Source organism: Martes martes, assembly GCF_963455335.1.
Source record: "Martes martes genome assembly, chromosome: 4".
Taxonomy (NCBI): Eukaryota; Metazoa; Chordata; class Mammalia; order Carnivora; family Mustelidae; genus Martes; species Martes martes.
In genome coordinates, this window is record NC_137891.1 from 149,309,639 (window position 1) to 149,323,212 (window position 13,574).

The 13,574-nt window shown below is 49.7% G+C and overlaps 1 protein-coding gene across 4 annotated transcripts in view; it reads left to right on the forward strand.

Annotated features, from left to right (window-relative positions):
• LRP8 (LDL receptor related protein 8) overlaps positions 1–13,574 on the forward strand; it is a gene marked incomplete at its 5' end in the record, with an annotated part of 78,296 nt that overhangs the window by 59,116 nt on the left and 5,606 nt on the right. For 3 of the 4 annotated variants that reach the window (XM_080801349.1, XM_080801350.1, XM_080801352.1), the window contains 8 exons: positions 1,406–1,524; positions 1,768–1,907; positions 3,346–3,487; positions 4,466–4,618; positions 5,494–5,718; positions 7,339–7,407; positions 10,924–11,096; positions 12,072–12,248. In XM_080801349.1, the coding sequence (XP_080657475.1) occupies positions 1,406–1,524; positions 1,768–1,907; positions 3,346–3,487; positions 4,466–4,618; positions 5,494–5,718; positions 7,339–7,407; positions 10,924–11,096; positions 12,072–12,248 (1,198 nt within the window). The remainder of the gene's footprint in view (positions 1–1,405; positions 1,525–1,767; positions 1,908–3,345; positions 3,488–4,465; positions 4,619–5,493; positions 5,719–7,338; positions 7,408–10,923; positions 11,097–12,071; positions 12,249–13,574) is intronic. The other variant, XM_080801351.1, reaches the window with a different exon arrangement.

Sequence of the window (13,574 nt, forward strand, 5' to 3'; positions counted from 1 at the left end):
CCACTGATGTGGTTCACATGCGGGTCAGTTTTTTGGTGTACAGAGCAGAATGGGGATGGGTGGAGAGTGAGTCCGAGGCTGCTAACAGAATCACTCAGCCCCCCAGCCGAAGGGGGCCCCCAGGCCAAGGCAGCCTTGGCCTGACACCAGATTCCAGCAGAGGCGGTTTTGGGGAGAAGGAAACCTCCAGGCTTTAGAGTTTGGCTTGCATTTTCTATAACGTGAAAGGCTGGCTCCGCTGCTTATTAACAGCGTGATGTGAGGGAAGTCAGCCACTGTGAGCCACAGTGTACTCATTTATAAAACGGGACTAATAATTATACTCTCCAGGGGCTCTGGTGGGGCTGGGATGGACACATTACTTTGTCCAACAAGTATTAAACAAGAGCCTGTTCCGGATCCCACATGAGCAACCTGCAGGTACACAACGAGGGGCAAGACAGACGAGCCTGCCCTCAGGGGAGCTTACAGACTAGTGGGAGAAGTAGATAGGAAAATACACCTCACCACCCAAATGCCCACAGAAATAATTGATTTTTAAGTGCCAGGAAGGCAAGAACCAGTGCTTTCCGAGGTAATAACAGGGTGGACCTATTACAGAGAGTGATTCTGTACAGCAAAGACATCCACGCTGAGAAGGAGCTGGGGGACGGATAGAGGCCTGAGGCTCTGAACTAACAAAGCTTGGTGCCCGGAGCCCCGTGGGGCACGTGTGGGGGTGGGAAGGGTGAGTTGGTGGCGGGAGAGAGGCCTGAGCAGGCAGAGCTCTGTCGGCCGTGGGAAGGATTTGGGATTTTGTTTTAAGGGCAATAGGCGAAGCCACCATAAAATTTAAAAACCAAGGAGTGACGATTTATTTCTGCTTTTGAGAGATCCTTTGCCTGCTCTAGAGGGATGGCGTTAGGGGGGCAGTGATGGCTGCGTTTATAAGTACGTGAGGCGAAACCTCTCAGTTTCTTGCCCGGCACACAATAGGTACTCATTAATGTTCAAGAAAGAAGAGAGAGAAACCCCGGGCTGAGTTCTAGCTGTGTGACCCTGGGGAGGCCGTCCACTTTCCCCTCTGCAGACCAGGAAAGTAAGAGAGGGTTGATGAGGGCCTTTCCTGCTCTGGCCTCCGGGGCTCCGGTTAGAGCTGCCAGAGTGGCAGAGAGGGGCTCAGAGGCTGGTCGGCTGAAGCTGGGTGGACTCTCGGGGAGTGCAGCTTTCCCAGGGCTCTCAGATGAGGGGAAACTAATGCAAGTGCTAACTCTTAAGATTTGATGGTTCCAATGGACTTCAGAGGCCTTCCCAGCCCCCACTGAACATAATCTTCAATATTCAGTGGCTCATTGAGCCCTCTGACCCACACCACCCCAACCCCATCCCCTGACTAAAATTCCAATTGAGTTCTTCTCTCTTTTAGGTTCATGTATTGGTCTGACTGGGGGTACCAGGCCAAGATCGAGAAGTCTGGGCTCAACGGTGTGGACCGGCAAACACTGGTATCAGACAACATTGAATGGCCCAATGGAATCACCCTGGGTGAGGCCTGCCTTCCCTGGATTGGGGCCCTGTCCCGCTACCCAGTGCTGACTGCCATCTGGAGCCCCACGGGTCTTGTGTTTATGTCCCCCGTAGAGTACCCGTGCCTGTATTTCTGGATGGTTGCCCCAGGCGGGCCTCTGTGGGAAGCCTGGCCTGGAAATGTGGGTAGGGGAAGTGGGCACAGAGGAGCAGAGATCCTGGTTGGGATCCCAAACTCAAGACCTGATCCCCTGTCCCCAGATTTGCTGAACCAGCGCTTGTACTGGGTAGACTCCAAGCTTCACCAGCTCTCCAGCATTGACCTCAATGGAGGCAACAGGAAGATGCTGATTTCCTCCCCCGACTTCCTCAGCCACCCTTTTGGGATAGCTGTGTTTGAGGTGAGCCCCAGGAAGGGGGGACATGTCCCTAGCAGGATGCTAAAGCCTAGAAAAAGCTTTTCAAATAGGATGGCTCTCTGAGACTTGTCCAGACGGAAACAAAGGAAGAGGGAAGCCAGTTAACTTGTGCATACACAGTGTGTGAGCTGCCCGCACACAGAGGCCTCGCAGCCTACTGTCCTGTGCTTCCTTCCCAAGACCCCTCTCAGAGCACTTGTCACAGGGAAGTTGCTAGACCACGTGTGTTCCCTCTCTGTGCCCTCAGCGCCTGGCACTGTACCCCTATACAGAAGGTACACAATAAAGGGAGGGAGGGAAGGAGGAATATACATTTCCTTAGACTCTACTGTTAGAAGTAGCTTGAGAGATGCTATTCGGCTCAGCACACTTTGGCTGACCTTTGCTGGACCCTGGGGTCATTGAAGTGAATCAGACGTTATCTCAGTCCTCACGAAGCTCCCCAGAAGGTGGAGCGTCCCACCCTTCCTGTGCCTCTGTTCATCCCTAACAACCTTTCTTCTTGGGGAACGAGTAACCCAGAACCAACCCAGGTCTCACCACAGCGATCTTTTCCCCTAAATTAACTTTGCCCCTAAGGGGAGGAAAAGCAAGGGGACCGCGGTCTATGGTGGCTATTGGGCCATATTTGCTTGGAGTGACATCACTCAGCACTGCTCTGAAATTCTGGGCAGAGCCCCAGCTCTAAGTCCAGCCCCAGCTTGGAAAGACAAGTGTGTGCAGACACATGTAGGTGCTTGTGCATGTGTGTGGCATGCACATGTAAAGTGTATGCATGTGTCTCCAGAAATCCAGCCATTTACAAGCATGCATTTCTGTATGTGCTGGTGCTTGTGAATATGTGAGTACTTATACCAAGACTTGGCCAAGTGTCTGTTCTGGTCCGAGTGTGTTTTTGTGGGTATGTGTCCAGATCTGTGCGTGGAGCTGCGTGGTTGCACCTGTCATTGTAGACTTGCCCGTAGGTGAACCTGTAGGCTTATGTGGACAGAATGTTGGATGCATACAGGTCCATGTGTACCTGGAAGCTGTAGGAGGACCTACCATGGAATAGTCCTCAGTAGCTCATATGTTCCCTCCAGTCTTGGTCCCAGGCTCTGGCAGGGGTAACAGCCATCGAGACCGGACCTTGGGTTTCTCCTGGGCCCCAGGAAGCAGGCCTAGCTCAGCATTAATGAACAGTCTTCGGGCCAAAGCACAGAATCAACAAATAATCCTCCGTGACAGAAGGGAACCAGAGTATGTGCCACAGATTAGTGACTGAGAGCCCATCCCCTGGGCCCCCTGTGAATCTGTGGGTAGGAGAGCTCAGGGGAGAGGTCAGGGCAGTTTTTGTGATGATGGTTTGGGCCAAGCCCTGAGACTAAGGTCACAGGTTTAGGCTCTAGGCCTCCCATCCTGTGTATCTGTACCCTCACAGGACAAGGTGTTCTGGACAGACCTGGAGAATGAGGCCATTTTCAGTGCAAATCGGCTCAATGGCCTGGAAATCTCTGTCCTTGCTGAGAACCTCAATAACCCACATGACATTGTCATCTTCCATGAGCTGAAGCAGCCAAGAGGTGAGCCTTGCCTGGCCCCGCGGCCCCTGCCTGTGCCCTCTCCCTGTGCTAGTCGGGCTGCGTGATGTTCCCGTAACGCCATGTGCCAGCGTTCCCAGGACACGTGGCGGTAGCCACTCTCGTTGGGAGAGCGCTTTGCTGTCACACATTTTATCTCATTTCCTTCAGCTCTTGGAGAAATAAGGCTGGGTGTAAAAACTATATAATATAAAGTTCCATTTGTGCCTACAAGGAGTGGGTATTACTTTTCTCATTTAGGAAGCTGGGCCTCAGAAAGCTAAAATGACAGAACTAAAACCCAAACTCAGGTCTGTCTAATTCCAAGAGCTGCTTCTGCTAGGAGGGAGCACGTTGCCTCTCATTTATGATGTGTACCCATTTTGCAGCTGTATAAGCTAATATATCCCCGGGCCATGGAGCAATCCAGCTCATTGGGACCAGAAGCCAGGAATCCTGCTCGTCGGGCTCCCCGGGCTCTCGTGCTAGGATATAGTGCTCAGGCTACCTGTAACTCAGCTGTGGCCACCAGGGTGACAGTGGGAAGGTACAGGGGAGAGAGGGGATGAGCATGGTGCCTGATTCTAGACCTGAAAGTTTAAATAAGAAAGAGACATGGCGCTTGGCATAGAGGTAGAAACATGGACTTTGGAATCCAACAGACCTCAGTTTAAATTCCAACTGTAAAATTACTAGAACTGTAACTTGGACCAGTTTGTGCTCTTTGAGCCCAGACATCTGGTAGCTGTCATTCCGGGCCATGCACCCACCTCTCAGCATTGTCATCAGGGTTGAAGGGAAGTGGGGGGTGAGGGGAAGAACACCAGGTCCAAGGCTGGGATGTGTCCAAAAAGAGTAGGAGAGAAAGCTTTTGGAGCATGCCGACTGGGAAGGGCCTCATCCTTGGGAGAAGGGAGGACTTGGCATGTCTTGTCTTTGCTCCAACTCTGTCTCTCTCCCTCTCTGTCTCTCTGCCATTAGCTGCAGATGCCTGCGAGCTGAGTGCCCAGCCCAATGGCGGCTGTGAGTACCTGTGCCTTCCCGCTCCTCAGATCTCCAGCCCCTCTCCCAAGTACACGTGTGCCTGTCCTGACACAATGTGGCTGGGCCCAGACATGAAGAGGTGCTACCGAGGTAAGCAGACCTACCGGGGGGGCAGGCCCCCAGCAATGCGAGATCCCCTCCTGCTAAACTCCTCCCTTGGCTTCTGGGACACCATATGCTTCCGGTTTTTGTCTGTCTTTTCTGGCTGCATGTTTCCTTCTTTACCGTCCTTGAATGCTGGTGTCCCACAGGGTCCTTCCAAGGATTTCTCTTCTCACTTCCAAGAAAAAATGCACATTTACAGACAACATTTTAAACTCAGTTTCAGGGGCTTTCTGGAGGCCCTTGAAGACCTGAAATTAAGAAGCCTTTTCCCTATGGCTTCGGTTCCTTTTTCTATGCAGGTGACTGTGAGCTTGCCCATTCCTTACCTAGAACTGGACACATGACACAGAACCCCTTCTGTGATATGATTAGGACTAATAGTTAATACTTAGGCCGTGTAAGCCTCTATTCATTGTCCAGTGTTGATACAGGGCCAAGGCCTTTGGTGTAAGCACAGATCTGCTACATCAGATTTATGAATTATGATTTCCAGGTCCAGTTCTTTAAAGTGGAGTGAGAATTTAAATTTAGTAGTGTAACAATATGCATGCAAAATCCTTCTAGATTTATGTATCCCCCCCCCAGTCTTTTACAGTGGTCTTGCCCACACCTAATTCTATAGCCTTGTTTTAATGACTTGTCTTAATCAAATCAATGTGCGGTTTAAACACCAAGTACTTGGGATTCAGCTAAAGAAAAGGTCAGAGCCCATTCAGGAGGTTTAGGGAAGGCTTCCTGGAAGTGGCATTTGAGCTGAGCCTTGAGGATGACTTCGTAAGTATAATTTGTAGAGGCAGTGAGTTAGGACTAAAGCAAGAGAATTCTCTGTGCAAGTGACCTCCTTGGCATTTCCCCTCCAGCACCTCAATCTACCTCAACTACGACGTTAGCTCCTACCACAGCAAGGACACCAGCGGAAAACACGAGAGCCCCTGGGACCACTGTCCACAGCCTCATGTACCAGAACCACAGCACAGAGACACCAAGCCTGGCAGCTGTGGTCCCAAGCTCAGTTGGCGTCCCCAGGGCTCCCAGCATCAAGCCATCTGCCCCAAGCCCTGCAACCAGCAACCACTCCCAGCACTGTAAGGAAATGAGTTCTGCATTCTTTGGTGACATGGGAGGGGCCTTCGGGAAGCCTGGGTGGGTGGGGAGGGGCTGGGAAGGGCTGAGGGGGTTTGGGGGGTAGATATGTGGAAGAAGAGATTACACCGGAGCGGAATCTTGGACCTCTCTGAGGCAGCCGGTAGAAGTGCCCACCTATGATTTCAGGAGTCTGAGGTGCCCCTGACTTGTAGAGGGTCTTGTGGGAAGCCACTTCCTATCTCTGAGGCTCAGTTTCTTCACCTACAAAGTGGGACTGATAACTGCCCTTCCCCCACCTGCTTCACCAGCTTGCCTAGAGAGACAAAGGAGGTGGTGTAAACAGTAGGGCTCGCGTGCACAGCCTCTGCTGCTGCTGGGCATGTGCCTGGGTTCACTACTGACGCAGGAATGAGGGAGTGTCCCTCTGATCTGGAAACCTCGGAAGCTCTGGTCTTTCTTCTTAGCCCCCTTAGCCGGTTCCCCAGCTAGTAACATCCATCACTGTGGTCTGCTTGTGCCTCTTTCCAAAGCCTGGCATGAAAATAATTAAGTTCAGCACTTAAGAAATCATCGGAAGCAATACTTGTCATGGCTAGAAATGTTCTGTCTCATTAGCCAGCAAATACCTTTTTAATTAAGTCACCTGCCAGGGCGAGTTCACTTAAGAAGATAAACCATCTTTAAAACGTTTTCCCATATGTGGCCCAGAAACCAAACAGCCCGGTAGCACCTTTCTCATCGGGCCCACCTTGCCGGCAGAAGCTGGCTTCACAGAGCTGAGCGCTCACCCCGACTTTTGGAGGGTTAACTCGGTGAGTTCCAGGCCCTCTCCAGCGGGGCAGAGCGTCTGATCCAGGTCTCCTCACCTGCCTCCTGCTGCTCAGGGTGTGCTCATGCGCAGTGAGGGCGCAGCCCTGCGGCCGCAGACTTCCCCAGCAGTCCCCCCGCTCTGAAGCCCGCAAGGGCGTAGTGAGCGCTCCGCCTGAATTACCTCACTTAACCTTCATAGCGCCCCTAGGAGGTAGGTAACTCACCCACACAGGTAGTGAGTAGGAGAGCTGGGATTTGAACCCAGGATGTCTGACCCCAGGAGCCTGTGCTGTTGGTTCCACTACTTATAGTGCCTCCCATTTTAATTACTTATTGAAAATAAGCTGATAATGCAGACGGACAGAGAGACCGTCCAAGCAACAGAGACAAAGCAATAGGTATGGGCTGGAAAAGGCAGTTGCCTCAGTCAGCAACGTAGAGACCTAAGTGTTCACTCCGCCAAGCACCCCACCACCACCACCCAGCTTCCTACCACTGTGGTCCTGTGGAACGGGTAAGGGACGTGGGGCACATGTCCTGGGTTTGGGTCCCAGCTCTGCAGCTTCTCTGTGAGCTCCCAGAACCCCAGAAGACTATGTTTCCCCACGTGTGAAGTGAATATAACCTCAGTTGTGCTCACGTCGGGGGAGTTTTGATAGGATCTGGAAAGACTGAATTGTTAGGCATTAGCCAGGAGCCTCACTATGGAATGAGAGCAAGAAGCAGCTGGGTAGTTCTTACAGCTTGAGGCAAGCAAGGACTTGGGCTCACGGCGGTGGAGCATCGTTAGGCACGTTTGTGTTTTGCAGATGGGAATGAAGGCGGCAAGATGGACTCAACCGTCACTGCTGCGGTCATTGGGATCCTCGTGCCCATGGGTGAGTGTGACCCCCAAGTCTCCAGGGAGATGAGAGCAGCCACGCTCAGGCTCTGGGGAAAAGCACTAGCCTTAGCCCTGAGCACACTAACCTGTCCCATTGAGGAGACTGTGGCTCAGAGACCTTTTCTGCCCCAGGAGATTTCCAGCCCACTTGGGAAGTGTGGTCATTTGGTGTCTTAGCTTGGCACGTAAGACCCTTCAGGACCTGGCCCCCAGCAGCTATCCTAATGCCTCACTGTACCCCAGCGTTCACCCTTCCCCTGCCTGAAGGCAAACTTTTGGCTCCATGGGCACAGGGCTGGGGCCTCTCTTGCTCGCCACTCTCCCCAGCTCCTAGCAGTGGCTGCCACATGGTAGGATATAAAATATTTGTTGAATTAATGAGGAGCGCTGCTTGCCGTTCCCTTAGGAAATCATGCTATCTTGCTTCCTTTTGGTTTGGTTTTCAACAAACATTTATCAAGCAGCTGTGATGTACCAGACTCTGTGATAAGCAGAGAGAAGGTGATTAAAAATGAAGAAGACATGGTTCCTGTCCTCAGAAAGTTTAGTCTTGTTGGAGAGACCCTCATAGCAGATAATTTGACCACGACATGGAAGTCTAAGCCACAGGCAGTCGGTGGAAGTGCCAAGGAAGTACTTAACTTGGAATCGGAAGAGAAGGGAAGTGAGCAGGGAAGGTTTCCAAGTGGAAATGATAGGAAATGACTCACGCTGAGTCAGCCCAATGAAGAAGAATCCAGAGCAGTCCAAGCAGTGGAAACAGCATGAAGCAAAGCCAGGAAGGGGAATAAGCATGAGAAGGCAAGGTGGGGGTGGGCTTGGGCTTGGAACCAGAAGTCCAGTATGGCCAAAATGTAACACTGAGTTCAACCTCGCGGAGAACCACGGAGGCTGATTTAGTCTCTCCCACCCCACGGTTCGCACGGTACCCTGAATATACTGTCTTGTTCTAGTCTCATCTCTTGGTGGGGTCTTTGAACTGTGACTGCCCATTCATAGGCTGATCCCCCTTGCTTGCTCACGGGCACCTCAGGGACCAGGACTTTGCCCATTTATCCTGGAAATCCCCAGTGTGGTGGTGAGCTAATGAGTGAATGTTTTCAAAACTCCTACACCGTGCAAGGGACTGTGCTGGGTGCCAAGGGTCTGGAGAAGAGAAAGATAAAAGACTTTTTAAGAGCTTTCAGTCTTTACTCAGATTTGGTCCTAAAAAGTGATGAAAGAGAGGTTGTTACCACATACTGCATACATACAGCTACATGGGGCGCTGCAGAGGAGAGAGAATGGTCCTTCCGGAGAAGGGGCCGTCTGAATTGGCCTTGTAAGGCATTAACCATAAAGATGATGGGGAGACTATGGTGGGCTGAGTTTGAGTAGAGTGAATGGAGAATACTCTCAACATTGTTTTGTGAAAGCGAAACCAAGCCCTTTCCTGCCATCCTCTACTCGATAGAAGGAAGGGCGTGTGTAGTCTGTATCCCTGATAGAACCCACTCCAATGTAATTAATATTTTTTAAATTTCTGCTCTTCTGAGGGGTGAAAGATGAATATTCTTTCCCTGGCATTTCCCCATGATGTGGAGTATCATTTCATAAGCTTAATGGCCAATTACATTTCCTCCTTAATGCATTGCTCACTCCCAGTCTTGTCTTGATTTTCTCTTGGTTCTTGATCTTATTCTTATTTGTAGAAATATTTATACATAAGGAATATTAAACCTTTGTAATATACATTACAGATATTCTCTTCCATGCTCCCACTTGATTTTTAAATATGTTTGTGGTACTTTTTGCTACACACAAATTTAAAAATTTTAAGTATCCGATCTTTTCCTCTTTCGTGTTACGATTTCTGGGTTTCGTGTTTTCCTTAGGAAAGTCTGTCTCAATGTAAATTGTTAAAATATCTTCACATATATTTTTCTACTAAACATTATTTTATATTTAGACAGAAATCCATTTGGAATTTATTTAGAGTATGCTGTGAGGCAGAGATTTAATTTTTTTTTTCTACAGGCCTCTTTCATTTTCCCAAGACCATTACTGAATAATCCACCCCTCTAACCTGAATTGTCATCTTTATTACAAACTACATGCCTATCCATACTTTGATCTTCTTCTGGGCTGTTCATTGTCCTTCACTGGTTACCTGTCCGTTCCTTTGTACAGCAAGAACAACTTCACACTAGATTTTAATACCTAATAGGGCATTATTGTTCTTGCAATATTTTCTTAGATTTTTTTTTCAACTTCTCTTCTAGATAAACTTTAAAATCATCTTAATTCTTTAAAAATCATGATGGAATCTTATGGTTTGGATACGTAAGTTGATGTGGGGAGAAGTCACATTTTTACAATACTGAAGCTTCCCATCCAGGAACATGACACATCTCCCAGTTTTTTTTTGAGTCTCCTTTTATATCCTTCTGTAAAATTGTATAGATCAAATAGGACTTGAGCATTTCTTGTTAGGTTATTCGAGGTATTTTGTAGTTTTCCATTGGGTTGCTATGAATGTTCCATTTTCTAATTGGTTATTGCTCATTGATGAGAAAGCTGTTGATTTTTTTACGTTAATTCTTGATGAACTGAAGTTATTTCGAATAGTTTTTTGTTTGCTTTTTTCAGATTTTTCTGAACATACAGAACTGATGATACTAGCACTTTGGTTTCTCCCACTCCCCTGTGTGTTTTCTTCCATTCCTGATCTGGTCTCACAGCAGAGCTAGGTCTCTGGAACCATAAATGGTGGTGACAGGTGTCCTGGCCTTGTCCCCATTTTTAAAGAGTATTGATGATCACAGTCTTACCGAAGTAAAACACTCCCTCTCAAGCAGCCTGGATAGCTGTCATTAGCCTTCACTTGAAAGCTCACAGTGACTGCCTACTATCTCATGAAGCCACTGGCCCCATTTTTACCCGACTGTGTTAGAGAACTTCCTTCTTTATTCATTAATACGTTCATCAGTTGCCCCTCAGAGCCAGGGTCTCCCTGCTGTGTCCCCTTCCAGAGATGCGCCTCTCCTTGCAGAGCCCCTGCTTTGGAAAGAAACACCCCACCTCACCATCCACCCTCCATTTGGAGTAAGAACGGTTTTCTCAGAGAATTGCAAGGTGGCAGCAGCGTTAGGACAAAGGTGTGGTGAGGAAATTCACTCATTCACTCCGTACATGTTACTGAGCTGGACAGAGAGGTGAAGACACAGTCCGTGCCCACAAAGAGCTCAGTTGGGGCTACACACATATAAAGGACAGGACCGCAGGCTGGGAACACACAGGAGGGAGCAACTGACTGGTCCCAGGAAGTGGAGGAGACTTCACATTTGAGCTGGACCTTGAAAGAGGGGTAGTTAATAAAGGAAGAGATAGGAGAAGGGCTTCCAAGCAGCAGAAACAGGACAGAACCACCGGACGAACAAGGGGCAGGAAAGTTGGAGAGAGGGCGTGAAATGCACTGACATCTGAGCAATGGACTAAAGCCTAGCCTAGCGTGCTGTGTCCCTTTCTCCAGCGGTAATAGCCCTGCTATGCATGAGTGGCTACCTGATCTGGAGAAACTGGAAGCGGAAGAACACCAAAAGCATGAATTTTGACAACCCAGTGTACAGGAAAACAACGGAAGAGGAGGACGAAGATGAGCTCCACATAGGGAGGACTGCTCAGATTGGCCATGTCTACCCTGCAGTAAGTATCCCTTGCTTGGAGAATTCCTTCTTTCCTTTCTCCTTTCCTTCCTTCTACCTTTCCTTCCTTCCTCCCTCCCTCCCTCCGTTCCTTCCTTCCTCCCTTTCTTCCTTCCTCCCTCACTCCTTCCCTCCTTCCAACATTTATCAAGTGTGCCAGGCACTATCCTAGGCCCTGGGGACACAGACACTCTGGGGCAGGTGGTTGGGGTGGAAATGGATCAGGACCCACCCTGTAGCCAGAGGCTATTCCTAGAGTAAAGAAGCCCAATGTCTTTCTTTCTGCTGAGTAAATTTTCAGAACCTTTGGCCTGGAAGGGTAACTGTGGCCATGCAGTTCAAATGCATTCATCGCACATGAGCCAAGCGCAGTCCCAGATACGCTGTGTTCACAAGTAGGGAAGGAAGGTTCCCACTTCCGAGGAGCTGGTGGGGGGTGAGAGTCACTTACTGTTGTACAGCTGTGCACGGAGTGCCTTGGTGGAGCTCAGGAGTCTCTTCCAGGAAGCTTTCCCCAGTTTCTTTGTTCTTCCACAGCCTCTCTCCGTCCCAGCGCCTGTCACACTGTAGTCAACTTGTCTTTTTGCTCATTGTTCTCCCCACTAGACTGTGAACTCCTTGAGGGTGGGCTCGTTTGATTCATTGGTTTCCCTGGGGCCTAGGTTGGCATAGCTGGCTCCCAGTGATATTAGTTGAACAGACGCTGTGGGACCATCCATGGAGCTGTGAATTCTATTTGGGAAACCAGGCAGGGAATGTCTCACAGAGGCTGTGATAGATGAACTGTATCCTTGAAAGGTTCATAGCAGTTTTTCAGCAAGAGAAGGAGGGAAATGGCATTCCAGAAAGAAGCACACGCAAAGGCTGAGGGGCACAATAGGGCCTGGCCTGTTGGGGGAGCAGATGTCATGGTTCTATAGCAGAGTCAGGGGGCTGAATGTGACCTCATAGGTCATCCAGTCCATCCCCCTGTCAGGCAATCAGCAGCTTTGATCACCCACTGTGGGCAGAGCCCTGTCTTGGGGAGACCAGAGAACTGGAAGACCCAGCCCCTGCCCTCAAGGAGCTTTTTGTCTTGCCGGGGGAACCAAGGTCACAGCTGCACCAACTCCCGAAGAACCCTCTTTCCGAGCTGCCTGTCGTCAAGTGCAAGGTAGGGCAGTGCCACTTTGAGTCTGAGGGGCTGGTGAGTGAGGGCATGAGCCTAGGCAGGTGCAGCCAATCCTAGACAGCATTCTGGTCCTGGAAGGCTGCTGATCGTAAGCTGGGTGTTGGGGCAAAGAGGAAAGATGAGCTTGGTGTAGACCGAGGAAATGGCGTGTGGAAGAAATGATCAAGTATGGGACAGAGCAGACTGGCTTGCCGCTGAAGCACACTATTCATGAAGGGGAAGCATGGGAAATGAAGTGGAGCGGTGAGGAGGGCTGGCAGAGGGCCTTGAGACTTAACCTCGGCCAATCACGGAAAAAGGTGCTTGACCAAGTTTTACAGCCTGGGGGGGGGTGCCCAGTGGAAGAAGGGTTGAGCTCACCTTACAGTGGTGGCTCCCAGTTTCACTTCTCCATAACCTTGTGGTCTTAGTCACTTCTCTCTGCTCACTTCTATTGGTAAAATAAGAATGATAACCCCCATTCTATCCGCCTCCTGAATTCATAGTGTTCAGGCGAGACAGTGTAGGTGAGAGAGCTCTTGTAAGTTACAAAGCACTCTACACGTGTCAGGTGGCGTTGTGTCCCAGGGGGCCAATAACCCCTCTGGAGGAGCTATTCCTGAGGCATCTAGGCCCGAGGAGTAAGCTCCTGTCAGCTGCAGGGAAACAGAGCAGGAGAGGGAGGAAATCGACATTTAGTGAGAACCTCCTGTGTGTCAGACACGACTCAGTGTTTTACGTACATTTCCTTGTATAGTCTTTACAGTAACTTGATAGAGTTGAGATGATTAGCCCCATTTTGCAGATGAGGAAACTGAGACTAGAGAATTTGAATAACTTGCCTAGGGTCACAGCGAAGAAGTGGCAGAACCAGGACAAAAACTCCAGTCTGTATGCACACAAAAAGTCCGTGCTCTTTCCACTTACATCATGGGGTAAATAGCCTGGAAGCTCTGAGAATCAGTATCCTCAACAGCCTGTTGACCCCCTGTCCTTTTCTCAGATCACTCCACCATCACTGCCTTTGGGGTAGAGACTGGTCTTGGAGAGAGTGGGAGGGCACCTGGACAAAAGAAGAGGGTCTCAAGTGTCTTTGCTAGTAGAGCAAGGCCATGGCCTTCACCCAAACCACAAATAATCCAAAGATGATTTGAAAGGCAGTGTGGTCACTTTTTAATGTCTGTAGGCTGTCCATGGATGGGAAGTGCTAGTCTGGTTCTACTGTATTATGCTGGTCAGGCTGATCTAGAATACTGTGGACCCCATGTGTGTTAAGCACTCTATGGAGATGATCTCATTTGGTTTCTCAGCAACTCTCTGTGGTAGGTC